Source organism: Oncorhynchus clarkii, chromosome 3, assembly GCF_045791955.1.
Source record: "Oncorhynchus clarkii lewisi isolate Uvic-CL-2024 chromosome 3, UVic_Ocla_1.0, whole genome shotgun sequence".
Taxonomy (NCBI): Eukaryota; Metazoa; Chordata; class Actinopteri; order Salmoniformes; family Salmonidae; genus Oncorhynchus; species Oncorhynchus clarkii.
Window position 1 is genome coordinate 30,322,817 of NC_092149.1, and position 15,542 is coordinate 30,338,358.

The 15,542-nt window shown below is 42.2% G+C and overlaps 1 protein-coding gene across 2 annotated transcripts; it reads left to right on the top strand.

Annotated features, from left to right (window-relative positions):
* The first annotated feature begins 1,006 nt into the window (after positions 1-1,006).
* LOC139392827 (nuclear receptor subfamily 1 group D member 2-like) lies at positions 1,007-12,633 on the top strand. 2 transcript variants are annotated; one of them, XM_071141122.1, is made up of 8 exons: positions 1,007-1,491; positions 6,303-6,640; positions 6,753-6,841; positions 6,985-7,129; positions 7,314-8,038; positions 8,293-8,469; positions 8,761-8,962; positions 11,276-12,633. In XM_071141122.1, exons 2-8 carry the CDS (start codon positions 6,610-6,612, stop codon positions 11,470-11,472), a joined length of 1,566 nt encoding a protein of 521 aa, XP_070997223.1. In that variant the 5' UTR covers positions 1,007-1,491; positions 6,303-6,609; the 3' UTR covers positions 11,473-12,633. The 2 variants fall into 2 exon arrangements, with proteins under 2 accessions (XP_070997223.1, XP_070997214.1); XM_071141113.1 differs by having other exon boundaries at positions 1,047-1,491; positions 6,303-6,530.
* Positions 12,634-15,542: the final 2,909 nt, after the last annotated feature.

A 15,542-nucleotide genomic window follows, 5' to 3' on the forward strand; every position in this document is an offset into this window, starting at 1 on the left:
TGGACCCTAGACAGTCATTTATAGTCCAAGTACACTCACTCGTCAGTAGTATTAGCCAGATGACTTTTAATCAAACTAACTCTTGCCTGTCAAAATACATCTGGCATTTGATGTTGACAGACTTTTACCTGCACTGTGTGACTTTACTAGAGCAGTAGGTACATGATAGGAATGATACAGGCTTTTGAATGTTGATGACATCAGTGCTCAAATTTGTACACACACAGATTGTGTAACTTTCCAGTAGGGAGACACAGCTTTCTAGCATATTCTTTATTATTGACATTAATAATAGTAGAACCCCTATGTACCATTAGGAGCTTGTAGTTTTTGAGTTCTATTTCTGAACTATACATATGTTGCATTCCTTCTGTACCACCTCGATGTTATCCAATGGAGGATGGATCATCACAATGCGCTGCCTATGGATTCACGTTACGTGAGGCAGTCAACGTGAGAGCAGTCCAGAGATTGGCTTGGAGCAGTCCCGATTATGTTTATCATTGTGTTAAAGGTCCAATGCAGCCATTATTTGGTTCTCTATCAAATCATTTCTTGGTAACAATTAAGTATCTTAGTGTGATTGTTTTTCCATTTTAATGGAAAAAACAACAATTAACTTCTCAGAAAACAGCAATTTCTCAAGCAGTAAATTTGCTAGGACTGTTTGGGAGTGGTCTGAGTGGGGAGATGAAAACGAGTTATTGGCAGAGAGGTTTGGAACTCTTATTTGTATATTAACTAATTTGCCGCCTGGTGTTGTCACCAGGCAGGCCAAAACTCCATCCCACCAAAACAGGCTGAAATGTCAGGTGGTCTTTTCAAACAGCTCTTACACTAAAGGGCATTTTTATAGTATTATTCTAAGCTCATAGTGTGGATATGTAGTGTTTGTGTATAACACAAGGAATTCACGTTTTTGTGTGCACTGAGCCTTTAACTCTGCCTCTGGTCTGTAAAAGTGTGTCACTGGGTTAAAGTGACTCTCAAGCGCCCAGGCAAGTGGGAGTGGCTGACAACTGGGTCACATGGTTAACGCACTATTTAGAACATTGAGTACAGAAGAATCGTTCAACAAGGGAGTTCGTCCAGCGTTTTTCATCTTGTTACATATCTTTAAATGTACAAAAACTATTCAGGTTGTATTAGATGCCGCATAAAAGTCTCGGGAATTTTGACTGAAAGAAGACCGGAACTTGTTTTGTTCAGGATACTGACATGAGAGTGCAGATAATTATATTCATTCTACCAATATTTACTACAGAAATGTAGTTGAGACTGAAATAAGATACAGTGTTGAGCTTTAGATGATCGACGCGTTTAATTTGAGTTTGTTACAGTGTAACCACTGTGCTATTAAGGGCAATAGAACTTTGCAATCCTTAAAGTCAAACTGGCGAGTTATTGACAAGACATTTAGTCAGCATAGGTTGCTTTCTCCAAATATTCACGGAATCGAGGCGCCTGCAGACATGGGATCAATCAAGACTGGTAAGACCGGCTTTATTATCTGTGCTATTACAATGTTACATATAATTGAAAGTGTCCACCTCTCGCTACATTGATCAGTTACTTTTTTGCAAATGTGTTACTTTGTTACAAATATAGTGTTACTGTTGCTGTCTAGAATCAATGTGTCGTACTAAGAATCTGTTCTAGAAAAAAGCTTGTGCAATCTGATTTATCTGTCCACATTTTATTTAGTTGTGTGCTTTGTATACGTTATATGTGGACCACAATTAGAAACCTTCTAATGGATTATTTAGCTTTTGTGGTCTGCTTATTGTCAAGCCATGTATATGGGTTAGGAATGCCACTGTGCTACGTTTTTTGTTTTGACACTACAATGTTCTACTTTGCTTCACCTCACATGGACCAAGCTGCCTAGCCATGTGCCGATGCTTCTCGACTCTCACTGCTCATTGGTCGAGAAGAGGCTGTGACGCAATCAGTGCATAAATCTTTCACTGAGTCCAAGCTTGCGGGCGGCATGCAGGTCCACGTGAGGCTAAAGGAGGCTGTTTTGGTGACCTAGATTTAATCTTTTAGACATGACAGCTTCACATGTGGGTGGGTTTTGGAAGAGAATAGTCGTAGCTGGTTAGGTAATCATGGCCAGGTCTTCGAGACCATTAACTACATTTAGGGCTACATATTATATAGTATAATATATATGTTGATTTTGTGACAGTACACCAAGCAACATGTGTATTATTTTCCTAGTTTGTCTTATTTAGCCCATATTTAAGCTTTTGGTTTAATGTCTACATTCTTATGTAATAATGTTATTTAACACCAATGACTACAAGAATAACTTTTATTTTGCCAGAAACTAAATACATATATTTTTGTGCCCTGTCAAGCAAAAGAGCAGTAACTGCTCATAAATGGAAACTTAGAAAAATTACTTCAGTGTTTTTTAATTGTGGAGCCAAATGAATTGTAGTCAGATCATTGGAGATGTTAACTGTTGTCTTTTTTTCCAGTTTATTTTGTATCCATATTGACCCTGACCTCTGGCATTATCTGGCAGTTACTGCCTTCTGGCATGGTACTTATTCACAATGCAAACTTGTGTTCATACATGTATTTGTATGTGGTTGTCAGTGTCATATGGTTTGATACTTGTTTCAACAAACAACAATAAATTGGTAAACCATAGTAACTACAGCCCAAAGCTTAGTGATTCAAGGTTAAAAAAGTAACTGAGGTGAGCGATTGCATTTACTGCTTTTTTCTTTGGTTTCACTAACTTTTACCAGCCACTGCAAACATGACATCCCATTTTATCTGAAACACATTTTGTCCACATGATAAATCATGTATTTAATGTATCATAAATGTCAACACATGTTTGACCGAATGTCCAGTTACTGCTCTTTTGCTTTGTAGAGGGCAGTGTTATTCAATATAATATTTTATAGAAGAACTGGGAAACCCAACCCCCAAATAAATGTTACAAATGATTACATTTGTAACATAAGTGCATACAAATCTTTACAGAAACGCATTCGTTTTCACATTACACTGTAGTGTCATGTTTTGATGGTACACCATTAACCCTCTATGGCATGGTGTTGCCCTAAGGCAACAAACTACCTTTTTGGGCCTCACACCACACTTTTTTGATAAAACAAATATTTATAATATCACCTGACATGTCTGTGTCCAATGAAATGAGGGACTGAAGTGAGTGTGGCCTTTTGTCTGGGGGTGTAGCAGTCTTTTCAGGAAGCAAAGCCGCATGGAACGCAGTGGCAACAATTGGTAAGATAAAGTCACTTTTTAACATGTTTAAATTGAAATAACTTTATATAAAAAAAATATGTGCATGAGTATGTAAAGAAGTATGTTTGATTGTTTAAATACTTATTTTGTTTTTATTTATATACTAAAACAGTTTTTTGGTTTGTTGCCTCAGGGCAACGTTGTGCAGTTAGACCACCTTTGTTGAGGCAATAACATGCTAAAGTGTGGAGATGTGCTCAGATGCATAATTATGACCATAGCCAATGTTTTTACTTTACTATCTACTGATATTTCCAGGAAATGGACACAGCAACATTTTATGGGTGGAAGGAACATCATCGAGAAGTTAGTCATTCCCTCCCACAGTGAGCTTGAGAGTCAGGAAGAGTGGACCCCCGAGACAGTTAGGAGGTCAGGGATCAGTTAGGGGTCAGTCAGCAAAGTAATGTGTGTGTGTGTGTGTGTTTGCATGTGTGTCAGTGGATGAAGAAGGGTATATGACACATTCAAATGTGTGCTTCCTGTTTTCTTTTTTAAAGGAGAATGCGGATGAAGAGTCTGAGGATGAAGATGTAGCAGAGGTTGATGTTCCACGCCTACCCCGGTGGAGAACACCCCACAATGCATACTTCAATGCTTACCCAGAATGGCAGGGCCTGCTTTCAAGATCTGATGATATCATGTAGTCATCCAGTACTTCATGCAGGTTTTCTCTGAAGACATTCTGGAAGTTATTGTAGGGCAATCAAATCTATATACGGTACAATGTAACGCAAACAAGCCCCTTAACCTCACAACAAAATAATTGGAGCAGTTCCTGGGTATTATGGTGTACATGTCGCTGTTTGGTTTACCAGGCACCCGCATGTTTTGGAACATAGCCTGCCGAGTGTCCCAAGTAGCTGACACCATGATACTGAATAGATGGGAGGCCATCAAAAAATCCCTGAGGTTGACAGGTGGGATCTCAAGCGAAGGATGATCACCTAAGTCCCCTGAATATGGGTGGGGTGGGATGGATCTGCTTGACTCACTGATTGCACTGTACCGGAACAAAATCAGATCAAGGAGGTGGTACGACAGGCTGGTGTTCCACTTCCTGGATATGATCATCGTGACCACCTGGCTGCTCTACTGAAGAGATTGTAAGGGCACTGGCATGAGAAAGAAGGAACAAATAAAGCTGTATACTTTCAAGTTATACATCGCTGAAGGCCTATGCAAAAGTGAAAATAGTCTGGAGCGCAAGAAAGGTCGTCCCAGTTCCACAATTGCTGGTGAGTAAGAGGAGAAGAGGAGAAAAGGGCCCGCTGCTCCAATTCCAGTCCCTGATGTGCACCTGGATGCCACGGCCCACTAGATGATTATGGCTGAAAAGAAGGGGAGACGCAAGGTACCAGGGTACACAGGTACACCAAAATCCAAGTGCCAGAATTGTGATGTCCACCTCTGTTTCACATCCACCAGCAACTGCTTCCTGAGGTTCCACACAGAATTGGAAATCAGAGTGTGCTTTGTCAAAAAGAGAAACACTGACTCAAACATTAACCCACACAAACACACATTCAGAAACACTCAAACACACACACACTCGCACATATAGGCTATACCCTCCAAACACACACATATACACCACACACACACAGTCATTTGGATATTGGTTTATATGTTTATATGAAATGTGAGAAACATTTATACGTGAGGTGTTAGTTGTAGTTTGTTTATTTGATTCTTGATGTTTTGACTTTAAAGCTTCTAATTGTGATTGGTTGGAACTATTTGTGGTTGATTTTTGTCTAAATAAAACCCGTTCCAATTCATATATTGCTTCTTTTCCTTATTCCGCTTATCATATGTGCTATAGAAAACTAGACACATTTTATGATGGATATGTTAATAGGGACCTCCAAGCTCCCAAAGAAATTGGGTGAAATATTTTTTCCCCCACAAAATAATTAAGGGTTAAGTAATTTAGGTCAAATGGAAGATATTTGCGATTTTGATTAGGTTTCTGTGTGTCATGTAACACACTTTGTCACCCTGTGCCCAAACATCTTTAAATAAAGTATTTTTGTGATTATTTGTGTTTTTGTTAAAAAAAAACTTAAATAATGGTGACATGCATGACCCTGGCTGGAACTGCAGGCTTTGCTGTACTATTTAGGATAAACACCCATAGAGCCAGCTTGTTATGTAACAGTGGTGTTATTGTATCGCCAGGCATGAGGTAGTAAAAAAAGGTCAAGCCTCCCGGGTGGCGCAGTGGTTAAGGGCGCTGTACTGCAGCGCCAGCTGTGCCACCAGAGACTCTGGGTTCGCGCCCAGGCTCTGTCGTAACCGGCCGCGACCGGGAGGTCCGTGGGGCGACGCACAATTGGCCTAGCATTGTCCGGGTTAGGGGGGGTTTGGCCGGTAGGGATATCCTTGTCTCATCGCGCACCAGCGACTCCTGTGGCGGGCCGGGCGCAGTGCATGCTGACCAGGTCGCTAGGTGTATGGTGTTTCCTCCGACACATTGGTGCGGCTGGCTTCTGGGTTGGATGCGCGCTGTGTTAAGAAGCAGTGCGGCTTGGTTGGGTTGTGCATCGGAGGACGCATGACTTTCAACCTTCGTCTCTCCCGAGCCCGTACGTACGGGAGTTGTAGCGATGAGACAAGATAGTAGCTACTAAACAATTGGATACCACGAAATTGGGGAGAAAAAGTTTTTTTTAAACACAACAACAAAAAAACAGGTCAAACAACAGGACGAATAATCGAAGGGGGGAAACGGTCTGACATAAGTCCTGCTCTATATTGGGAGTGGCAAAGGTAATCAGGCAGATGTTTTATGGTTTATATATGGTTTATTATTTACCTTTTGAAATAGTTGGTCGATTTCCATCACTATTATAACCTTACTCTGACATACAATGGGGTCAAAACTTAGAATAATAATTTGTGTCTCTCTTAGTTGTTACAAAATATTTTGACTTCAATATTATGTTTTTGATATGACATATATTTGATTTATATTCCAATAACCTTTTGTGTTTTTTTCCTTCTCCCCTCAGGTTGTGTAATAACTTACATCTCTTCTGGCTCCGCCTCCAGCCCAGAGTCCTGTTTGAGTGACAGCTGCAGCAGCAGCTACCGGTGCTCCTCTCCGCCTCATCCCTCACTGCCAAGCCGGGCAGTAGGAATCATGGTGGACATCGCCCGCACTACAACAGCCAAGCACCCACGTAGCCACGGCACAGAGAAGACTGGGCGATCTACCTCCGCCAAGAGCAGCATCACCAGTGAGTGTATTTCAGTCCTGGAAATACATTCAGTATGGCAAAGGATACTAGATATGTTCAGAATGGCAAAGGATAGGAAATGCATTGTATGAGTTGCCACACTAATCCAGGTAATAGGTGCATTTCGTATTCTCAAGTCTACATGAGTCATTATCATGTACAGGTGGATTTGTTAGAGAGGTGTGAATTAGTAGTAACATTGCTGTGTGCTTCTCCTTACAGAGATCAACGGCATGGTGTTGTTGTGTAAGGTGTGCGGTGACGTGGCCTCAGGGTTCCACTATGGCGTCCACGCCTGCGAGGGCTGCAAGGTAAGACTAGTCCTGACTGCTTCTCATGGAATGCCACACGGCCAGTCCAAGGTCTCATTCATGTTATTCAATGGCTCTGTGTCGTTCGTGTTTTAACTAGGTAATAACCGCGCACAAACAATGTTTTCTGTGATTGTTCTCAGGGTTTCTTCAGGAGGAGCATCCAGCATAGCATCCGGTATAAGAAGTGCCTGAAGATGGAGAACTGCACCGTCATAAGGATCAACAGGAACCGCTGTCAGCAGTGCCGCTTCAAGAAGTGTCTGGCTGTGGGCATGTCTAGAGACTGTGAGTCTCCACTTTTAAATGTACATGTAAATAATAACTGAGTTTTTCCCAAACGGAAATACAATGGTTCATGGGGGTGAGGGGTTTCCTTTTACAAGTTTGATGGATTGACTGACTGTAGGGATATTTCAGCCCTTATTAGTGATTTATGTACTAATGTGTGTTATTTGATTTCCTTCTCCAGCTGTTAGGTTTGGCCGCATCCCAAAGAGAGAGAAGCAGCGCATGCTGCTGGAGATGCAGAACGCCATGAACAACATGATGATGAACAACAACAGCCAGCTCCGCAGTATGCTCCATGGCACCCAGAGTCCACCCTGCCCCATGGAAGGGCTCCCCAATGACGGCAGCTCCTCTTCCTCTGCCTCTTCTTCCTCATCTATCTCGTCTTCATCAGGCTCCAACCCTTCCTCACCCCGTTCCGTTCAAGACTCCATGGAGACCAGCTCTAGCTCCGCCTCTTCCTGTTCGTCGGATAGCGGTGATGACGAGGTTCCTCCTTCCAGGGTGTGTCACCAGGGCACATTCACGTACCGCCGTGAGCAGCAACAGTCCATCAAAGAGGAAGCGGAGGAGTCACCTTCGCCGGTCGCCGGGGAAACTGTAAAAGACAGGAGAGACAGCCGCATGGAGGAACTGCAGGAGAGCTGGAACCGCTGCAACGACGATGCCAGGGGTTACCAGCCTAGTTGCAACAGCCATCAACACGTCACCAACGTTTCCTACCGGGAAGAGAGAGTTGTTTACCAGCAGCAGCCTGCGCAGCTAAACGGCGCCCCCAGTGGTGGCATGCCAGAAGACTCCTGCAGCCTCCATCACCGGAGCCACAACACAATGCACAACGTACAGACTGTCTCCAATGGTTACAGTGGACCATCATACAGCCTACAGGACCACAAGACAAACTTGGTGTGTGTCCTTTTATCATTTAATTAGCCGTTGAAACATTGAGGAGATTGAATGTCTCTTTACAAAATGTTACAGTAGAAATGCATTGAATACTGCACACCTGAAATGACCCCATAACCATGCCTAAAGCACACATGGAAAATACCTAAAAAGGCCTATCCTCTAAATCCCCCCATTTAGTTTCTTCTGCGTTATTGCTCCTGTGTCCTGCTTTCCACAACTGAGGGCCCTGTTCTCGATTCTTGTCACCCCAGGTCATTCCTAGTCTCTATGTGGACCCCAGCCAGCGCAGCCAGGAGATCTGGGAGGAGTTCTCCCTGAGTTTCATCCCGGCCGTGCGCGAGGTTGTGGGGTTTGCCAAGAGGATCCCGGGCTTCCGAGACCTCCCCGAGTACGACCAAGTCAGCCTGCTCAAAAACGGAACGTTTGAGGTAAGAATCCCTGGACTCTCTGACACCAAAAATAGATCTTTCCCAACTCTGGCTGTCGTGTTCCAACTGAACATTGCACTCTTATTAACTCTAAGTGTTGAATTGGCTAAATACATTACAGTCTGTAGATATGTTATGGTAGAGTATCAGTGTATTTTAACTCAACATTGAACTCTCTCTAACCGAGTTAGGTGGGCATTATCACTGTTAAATTCTGCCAGTATGTTGCCTAGTGCTAGTCACCATAAGCCCCATTCTAACACACCCTCTCTCCCACCTCTCTCTCTCCAGGTGCTTATGGTGCGCTTTGCTTCATTGTTCGATGTGTCCGAGCGCACCGTGACCTTCCTGACGGGGAAGTGTTACAGCTTGGAGCTGCTGCGGGCCGGGGAGCTGCTCACCTCCATGTGTGACTTCAGCGAGAAGCTGGCCGCTCTGCAGCTGGACAAGGATGAGATGAGCCTCTTCATTGCCGTCGTCCTCGTTTCCGCCGGTAAATAACACTGTCCCTGTAAACAGTGTCCTTGTAAACAGTGTCCTTGTAAAACACAGTGTCCCTGTAAACGGTGTCCTTGTAAACAGTGTCCTTGTAAAACACAGTGTCCCTGTAAACAGTGTCCTTGTAAAACACAGTGTCCCTGTAAACGGTGTCCTTGTAAACAGTGTCCTTGTAAACAGTGTCCTTGTAAAACACAGTGTCCCTGTAAAACACAGTGTCCCTGTAAAACACAGTGTCCCTGTAAAATACAGTGTCCCTGTAAAACACAGTGTCCCTGTAAACGGTGTCCTTGTAAACCGTGTCCTTGTAAAACACAGTGTCCCTGTAAACAGTGTCCCTGTAAACAGTGTCCTTGTAAAACACAGTGTCCCTGTAAACAGTGTCCTTGTAAAACACAGTGTCCCTGTAAACAGTGTCCTTGTAAACAGTGTCCCTGTAAACAGTGTCCTTGTAAACAGTGTCCTTGTAAACAGTGTCCCTGTAAACTGTCCCTGTAAACAGTGTGTAAAACACAGTGTCCTTTTATACACTGTAATTGTAAACACACTGTCCTCATATCACTGTACTCTGGCTGTACTCTGGCTGTATTCTGGCTGTACTCTGGCTGGCTGTACTCTGGTTGGCTGGCTGTCCTCTGGTTAGCTGGATGGCTGTTCTCTGACTGACTGGTTGGCTGGCTGTCCTCTGGCTGACTGGTTGTCTGGCTGTCCTCTAACTGGTTGGCTGGCTGTCCTCTAACTGGTTGGCTGGCTGTCCTCCGGCTGGCTGACTGTATTATTTACCTGTTTAAAATGACACCCTATTCCCTATATAGTGCACTACTTTGGTCAAAAGTGCCATTTAAAACGCAGTCCTGTACATACCATTCAGCCACTGGTGATAACACAAAATACTTACAGTGCCTTGCGAAAGTATTCGGCCCCCTTGAACTTTGCGACCTTTTGCCACATTTCAGGCTTCAAACATAAAGATATAAAACTGTATTTTTTTTGTGAAGAATCAACAACAAGTGGGACACAATCATGAAGTAGAACAACATTTATTGGATATTTCAAACTTTTTTAACAAATCAAAAACTGAAAAATTGGGCGTGCAAAATTATTCAGCTCCCTTAAGTTAATACTTTGTAGCGCCACCTTTTGCTGCGATTACAGCTGTAAGTCGCTTGGGGTATGTCTCTATATGTTTTGCACATCGAGAGACTGACATTTTTTCCCATTCCTCCTTGCAAAACAGCTCGAGCTCAGTGAGGTTGGATGGAGAGCATTTGTGAACAGCAGTTTTCAGTTCTTTCCACAGATTCTCGATTGGATTCAGGTCTGGACTTTGACTTGGCCATTCTAACACCTGGATATGTTTATTTTTGAACTATTCCATTGTAGATTTTGCTTTATGTTTTGGATCATTGTCTTGTTGGAAGACAAATCTCCGTCCCAGTCTCAGGTCTTTTGCAGACTCCATCAGGTTTTCTTCCAGAATGGTCCTGTATTTGGCTCCATCCATCTTCCCATCAATAAAGGCCAGATTTGTGCAATATACGACTGATTGTTGTCCTATGGACAGAGTCTCCCACCTCAGCTGTAGATCTCTGCAGTTCATCCAGAGTGATCATGGGCCTCTTGGTTGCATCTCTGATCAGTCTTCTCCTTGTATGAGCTGAAAGTTTAGAGGGACGGCCAGGTCTTGGTAGATTTGCAGTGGTCTGATACTCCTTCCATTTCAATATTATCGCTTGCACAGTGCTCCTTGGGATGTTTAAAGCTTGGGAAATCTTTTTGTATCCAAATCCGGCTTTAAACTTCTTCACAACAGTATCTCGGACCTGCCTGGTGTGTTCCTTGTTCTTCATGATGCTCTCTGCGCTTTTAACGGACCTCTGAGACTATCACAGTGCAGGTGCATTTATACGGAGACTTGATTACACACAGGTGGATTGTATTTATCATCATTAGTCATTTAGGTCAACATTGGATCATTCAGAGATCCTTACTGAACTTCTGGAGAGAGTTTGCTGCACTGAAAGTAAAGGGGCTGAATAATTTTGCACGCCCAATTTTTCAGTTTTTGATTTGTTAAAAAAGTTTGAAATATCCAATAAATGTCGTTCCACTTCATGATTGTGTCCCACTTGTTGTTGATTCTTCACAAAAAAATACAGTTTTATATCTTTATGTTTGAAGCCTGAAATGTGGCAAAAGGTCGCAAAGTTCAAGGGGGCCGAATACTTTTGCAAGGCACTGTATGTGTACGATGAAACCTAAAGCCTTGTTTGATACAGACTGTTCTTATGCTCTGTTCTGTGATCAGATCGTTCAGGGATCCAGGACTTAAAGTCAGTGGAGGCGCTGCAGGACACGCTGATCCGAGCGCTGCAGAGTCTGATCATGAAGAACCACGCCAACGAGACTACCACCTTCACCAAGCTGCTGCTGAAGCTGCCCGAGCTGCGCTCCCTCAACAACATACACTCTGAAGAACTGCTGGCCTTCAAAGTGCACTTGTAATGGGAAACTCAAAATAGGGCTCATCTGACTCCTAATACCCTCCTTCCTCACTTTGAAACCAGGCCTCGTCTGCCATTCCTATACCAGGGCCTAGGGGAGAACTACCGTTTGCAGTCAACCAACTCAGTGTATTTTTCCAGAATGTATTGAGAAGTTCTTCTTTTGAACTATGTTGATAGGGACAAAGGTCAAAGAAGAGAAGATACTGTACTCTAGTCATAGGAAAAGGCTTAAGAACTGAGCTATTGCTCGTGTGTGTGTGTGTGTGTGTGCGGGGCTTGTGGTTTTACCAAGTTAGAGGCACCTTTCTATTTTTAAAGAAAAAGATGAAGAAATGCTATACCGGCTTTTTGAAATGATGAAGTGCAGAACTACTTGGTTTGTTTGTTAAATCCATTTAACTCCAAAGTGTATTGCTCACGAGCAATGTGAATGTGATGATTATGCTACCTATTGGATGTTTCATTCAAAGCGCAATATCAAATGGTCACTGTTTTCGACCCAATATGTTTGATAAAAGCCCTCAAGACTCAATGTAAACATCTGTCTTTCAAAAAGAATGCTTGATGAATCTGATAATTGCCGCAATTGCATGGCTATCCTTAAGTGAACAACTTGACATTTTGCTCCCAACCCTCCGAGGAAGGAGTCATTTATTTATTTTTGAATTGTTCAACTGTATTGTTATGTTTACTGTCCTTTGTGTAGGGTATTTCATTTGTCTGAATATTTCATTTTTGCATGTCTTTGTTAGCTGCTACTGCCACGCCTCCTTCTGGGGAGTTGTTGATAGTACACTTTTTCAGCAACACAACTTTGCACATTGTGTTGTGGACCGTCAACCTCCAAAATCACACATGTCAGCACAGACCCACATCATGTGTGCATGATGTGAACACGATGACACTGAAGTGTTCCTTAACTGATTCCCCACCTTCCTCACAGTGAGGAGTTACTGGGTGGTTTTGACTTTGCCTCCTGACATTTCAGCACAGCACTGACTTTAAAACTGATATTGTTTCCCATCTGTTGTTGTTGTTGTTGTTGAACAGTCTGTATTTGTCTCCATTTACTGACAAGATTGCCGTTTGTGATGAATAGTTATGCTATGTCTATCATATAAATATATATAAATAGTATAAATAAATACAAGTGAAGTTATTCACGGTGTTGAGTTTTTTGTGTGCAATATGTTTGAACTGGTTTGGTGATCTAAGATGAGCATCTATGAGGGGTAAAGCATTAAGAACTGTAGGTATGTGGTTAGTTACGTTGTGATATCATTTGTAGAGGTACTGTTATTGTATAGTGATTTTCCATATTACAAACCAGGTTCAATTTATTGGCCTAAAGCACAGGTGTCAAACTCATTCCAAGGAAAGCCGAGTGTCTGCGGGTTTTCGCTCCTCCCTTGTACTTAAAGAAAAAGTACCTTCATTTAACTAGGCAAGTCAGTTAAGAACAAATTCTTATTTACAATGACAGCCAAACCCAGATGACACTGGGCCAAATGTGCACCCAATCAATTGTGCTCCAAATCACAGCCAGATGTGTTTCAGCCTCGATTCAAACCAGGGACTGTAGTGATGCCTCTTGCACTGAGATGCAGTGCCACTTGGGAGCCCTTGGTTGATGAATTAAGGTCACTAATTAGTAAGGAACTCCACACATCTGGTTGTCTAGGGCTTAATTGAAAGGAAGAACCAAAAACCTGCAGACACTAGGCCCTCCATAGAATGAGTTTCACAACCCTCACTTAAAGTGACCACCCAACTCTGAAACCACAATGTGGACCTGGAATGCAGTGACTAGGTTCCTCCACAAGGGCTCGCTGTCCACATTTATATGTCGTACCACTATTTCCATGTTGGAAACTGATATCAATACAGTAGCATAGAAATGTACAAATGTTTATTTCAGAAGAAGAATTTTGATATTTTTTTTGTAGTACAAAGTACAATGTCCAAAAACAACAGCAGAGGAACTGCCCAGAGACTGACAGAAGTGGAGTCTTTGTAGCCGGTTTATACAGGTAGTCTAGTGGTTAGAGCAACTAGTAACTGAAAGGTTGCAAGATTGAATCCCCGAGCTGACAAGGTAAAAATCTCTCATTCTGCCCCTGAACAAGGCAGTTAACCCACTGTTCCTAGGCTGTCATTGAAAATAAGAATTTGTTCTTAACTGACTTGCCTACTTAAATAAAGGTAAAATAAAAATCACACCAGCCAGTGTAACGGATGCTGCGTGAGTGTAAGGTACGTAGTGCAAAGTACACTCAATTCAACAAAATTCTGACTTATGAATAAGTTATAGCTTGTATTTGAATGGATGTAAGACTGCATTAAAATGCCCTGAAGAAGCAATAATGAGCATCAATTAGTTTTAAATATTGAATATTTGTATAGTTGCATGGACAGTGATAGTTAGAATGTATTAGCGAGACAGGAAGGGCTGAGATGGGATTCATACACACGTCGCCAGGGGTATATGTGGTCTAGGGGGCCAGACTGGCACAATGAGCATCAATTCTGTCCTAGAATAACACATTTCATTTCAGCGTGCTCAGATAATTGTTTTACACATAGTATTATCAGGGATTGTGCCCACCCCACACACACACACCGTCATTCAGGCTGTCATTGTAAGTATGAATGTGTACTTAATTGACCCGCCTAATAAAATAAAGATTAAACAAACACTGTCTGATCAAACAAAAGGCAAATGCTGAAGGACGCCATATCATTTTTAGGGTAAAAGTTTGAGTGTGAAGGTCTACCAAATTCTAGACCACTATTGGTTGACTTTTGTTTTTCATTTGTTTGGTGTCCTGAATAGTTGACCAGCACCAGCTAGGTAGATCATGGACATACAGGCTTTCCTAGAGTTTCCCATCACCACTGTTGAATTAAAGGGATACTTAAATCTAAAAAACAATACTAGCATTAGCATTATTGGTCTTAAACAATGTATGTTACAACCTCAAAGTATCTGGAAACATTGTAGTTGTATGGTCAAGTGCCCCAAAGAAGGACAAAGCTACATACAATTAGCCTAGAAAAGAGCAGCCCGGCTGGCCCTTAAATGTACACGGAGGGATAAATAACAGTAACATGCATGTCAGTCTCTCCTGGCTCAAAGTAGAGGAGAGATTGACTGCATCACTACTTGTCTTTGTGAGAGGCATGTTGAAGGCACATGTTCAAACAGCTAACACACAGCTCAGACACCCATACATACCCCACAAGACATGCCACCAGGGGTCTCTTCACAGCCCCCCAAGTCCAGAATAGACTCTGGGAAACACACAGTACTACATAATGCCGTGACTACATGGAACTCTCTTCCACATCAAGCAATTCAAGTGAGCAGTAAAAACAGATAAAACAACACCTCACGGCACAACGCGGACTGTGAAGAGACACACGCACTCACACTCTAACACACATTATTTTGTGGTATTATGGGTTTTATATTGTAAATGTATAATAATAGAGTAATAATGTGTGTAATGTATTGTTTTATTTATGGCGGTTGTTGTGTTTTGTGTTTTGTTAGCTGTTTTGACCCTGTTGGGACCTCAGGAAGGGTAGCTGCTGCCTTGGCGCCGGCTAATGGAGATCCTACTAAGTACTAAATGACCAAAGTTCTTCATAGAACCTTTAAAAAAAAAAGGTTATACATAGCACAAATAAGGGATCTGCTATGGTTGCAAGCCAAAAAAAACTTATTTGGCACTATATAGAATTCCAACTCTTCTAAGAACTTTGCGAAGAACTCTTCGAAGAACGCTTTTCCATAATATACCCCACCCACCCATCCTCATTCCTCACCTCACCTGACCGGTACCCAAACCGAAAACAGATTTAATGCCTCGCTCAGTTAAGTATAGAGTCATGTCATCATGGAATGCTCTGCAACCAGAGGCTACTGCAAAACATCTGATTAAAAAAAAAATATTGTATGACAGAAGCTCTCCTCTTTTTAAAGATCTAATTGAACTGTATTGTATATAAGAATATAAATATGTGTTTATATGAATAGTGTGTAAATAGTATTTTTGTTGTCTCTTG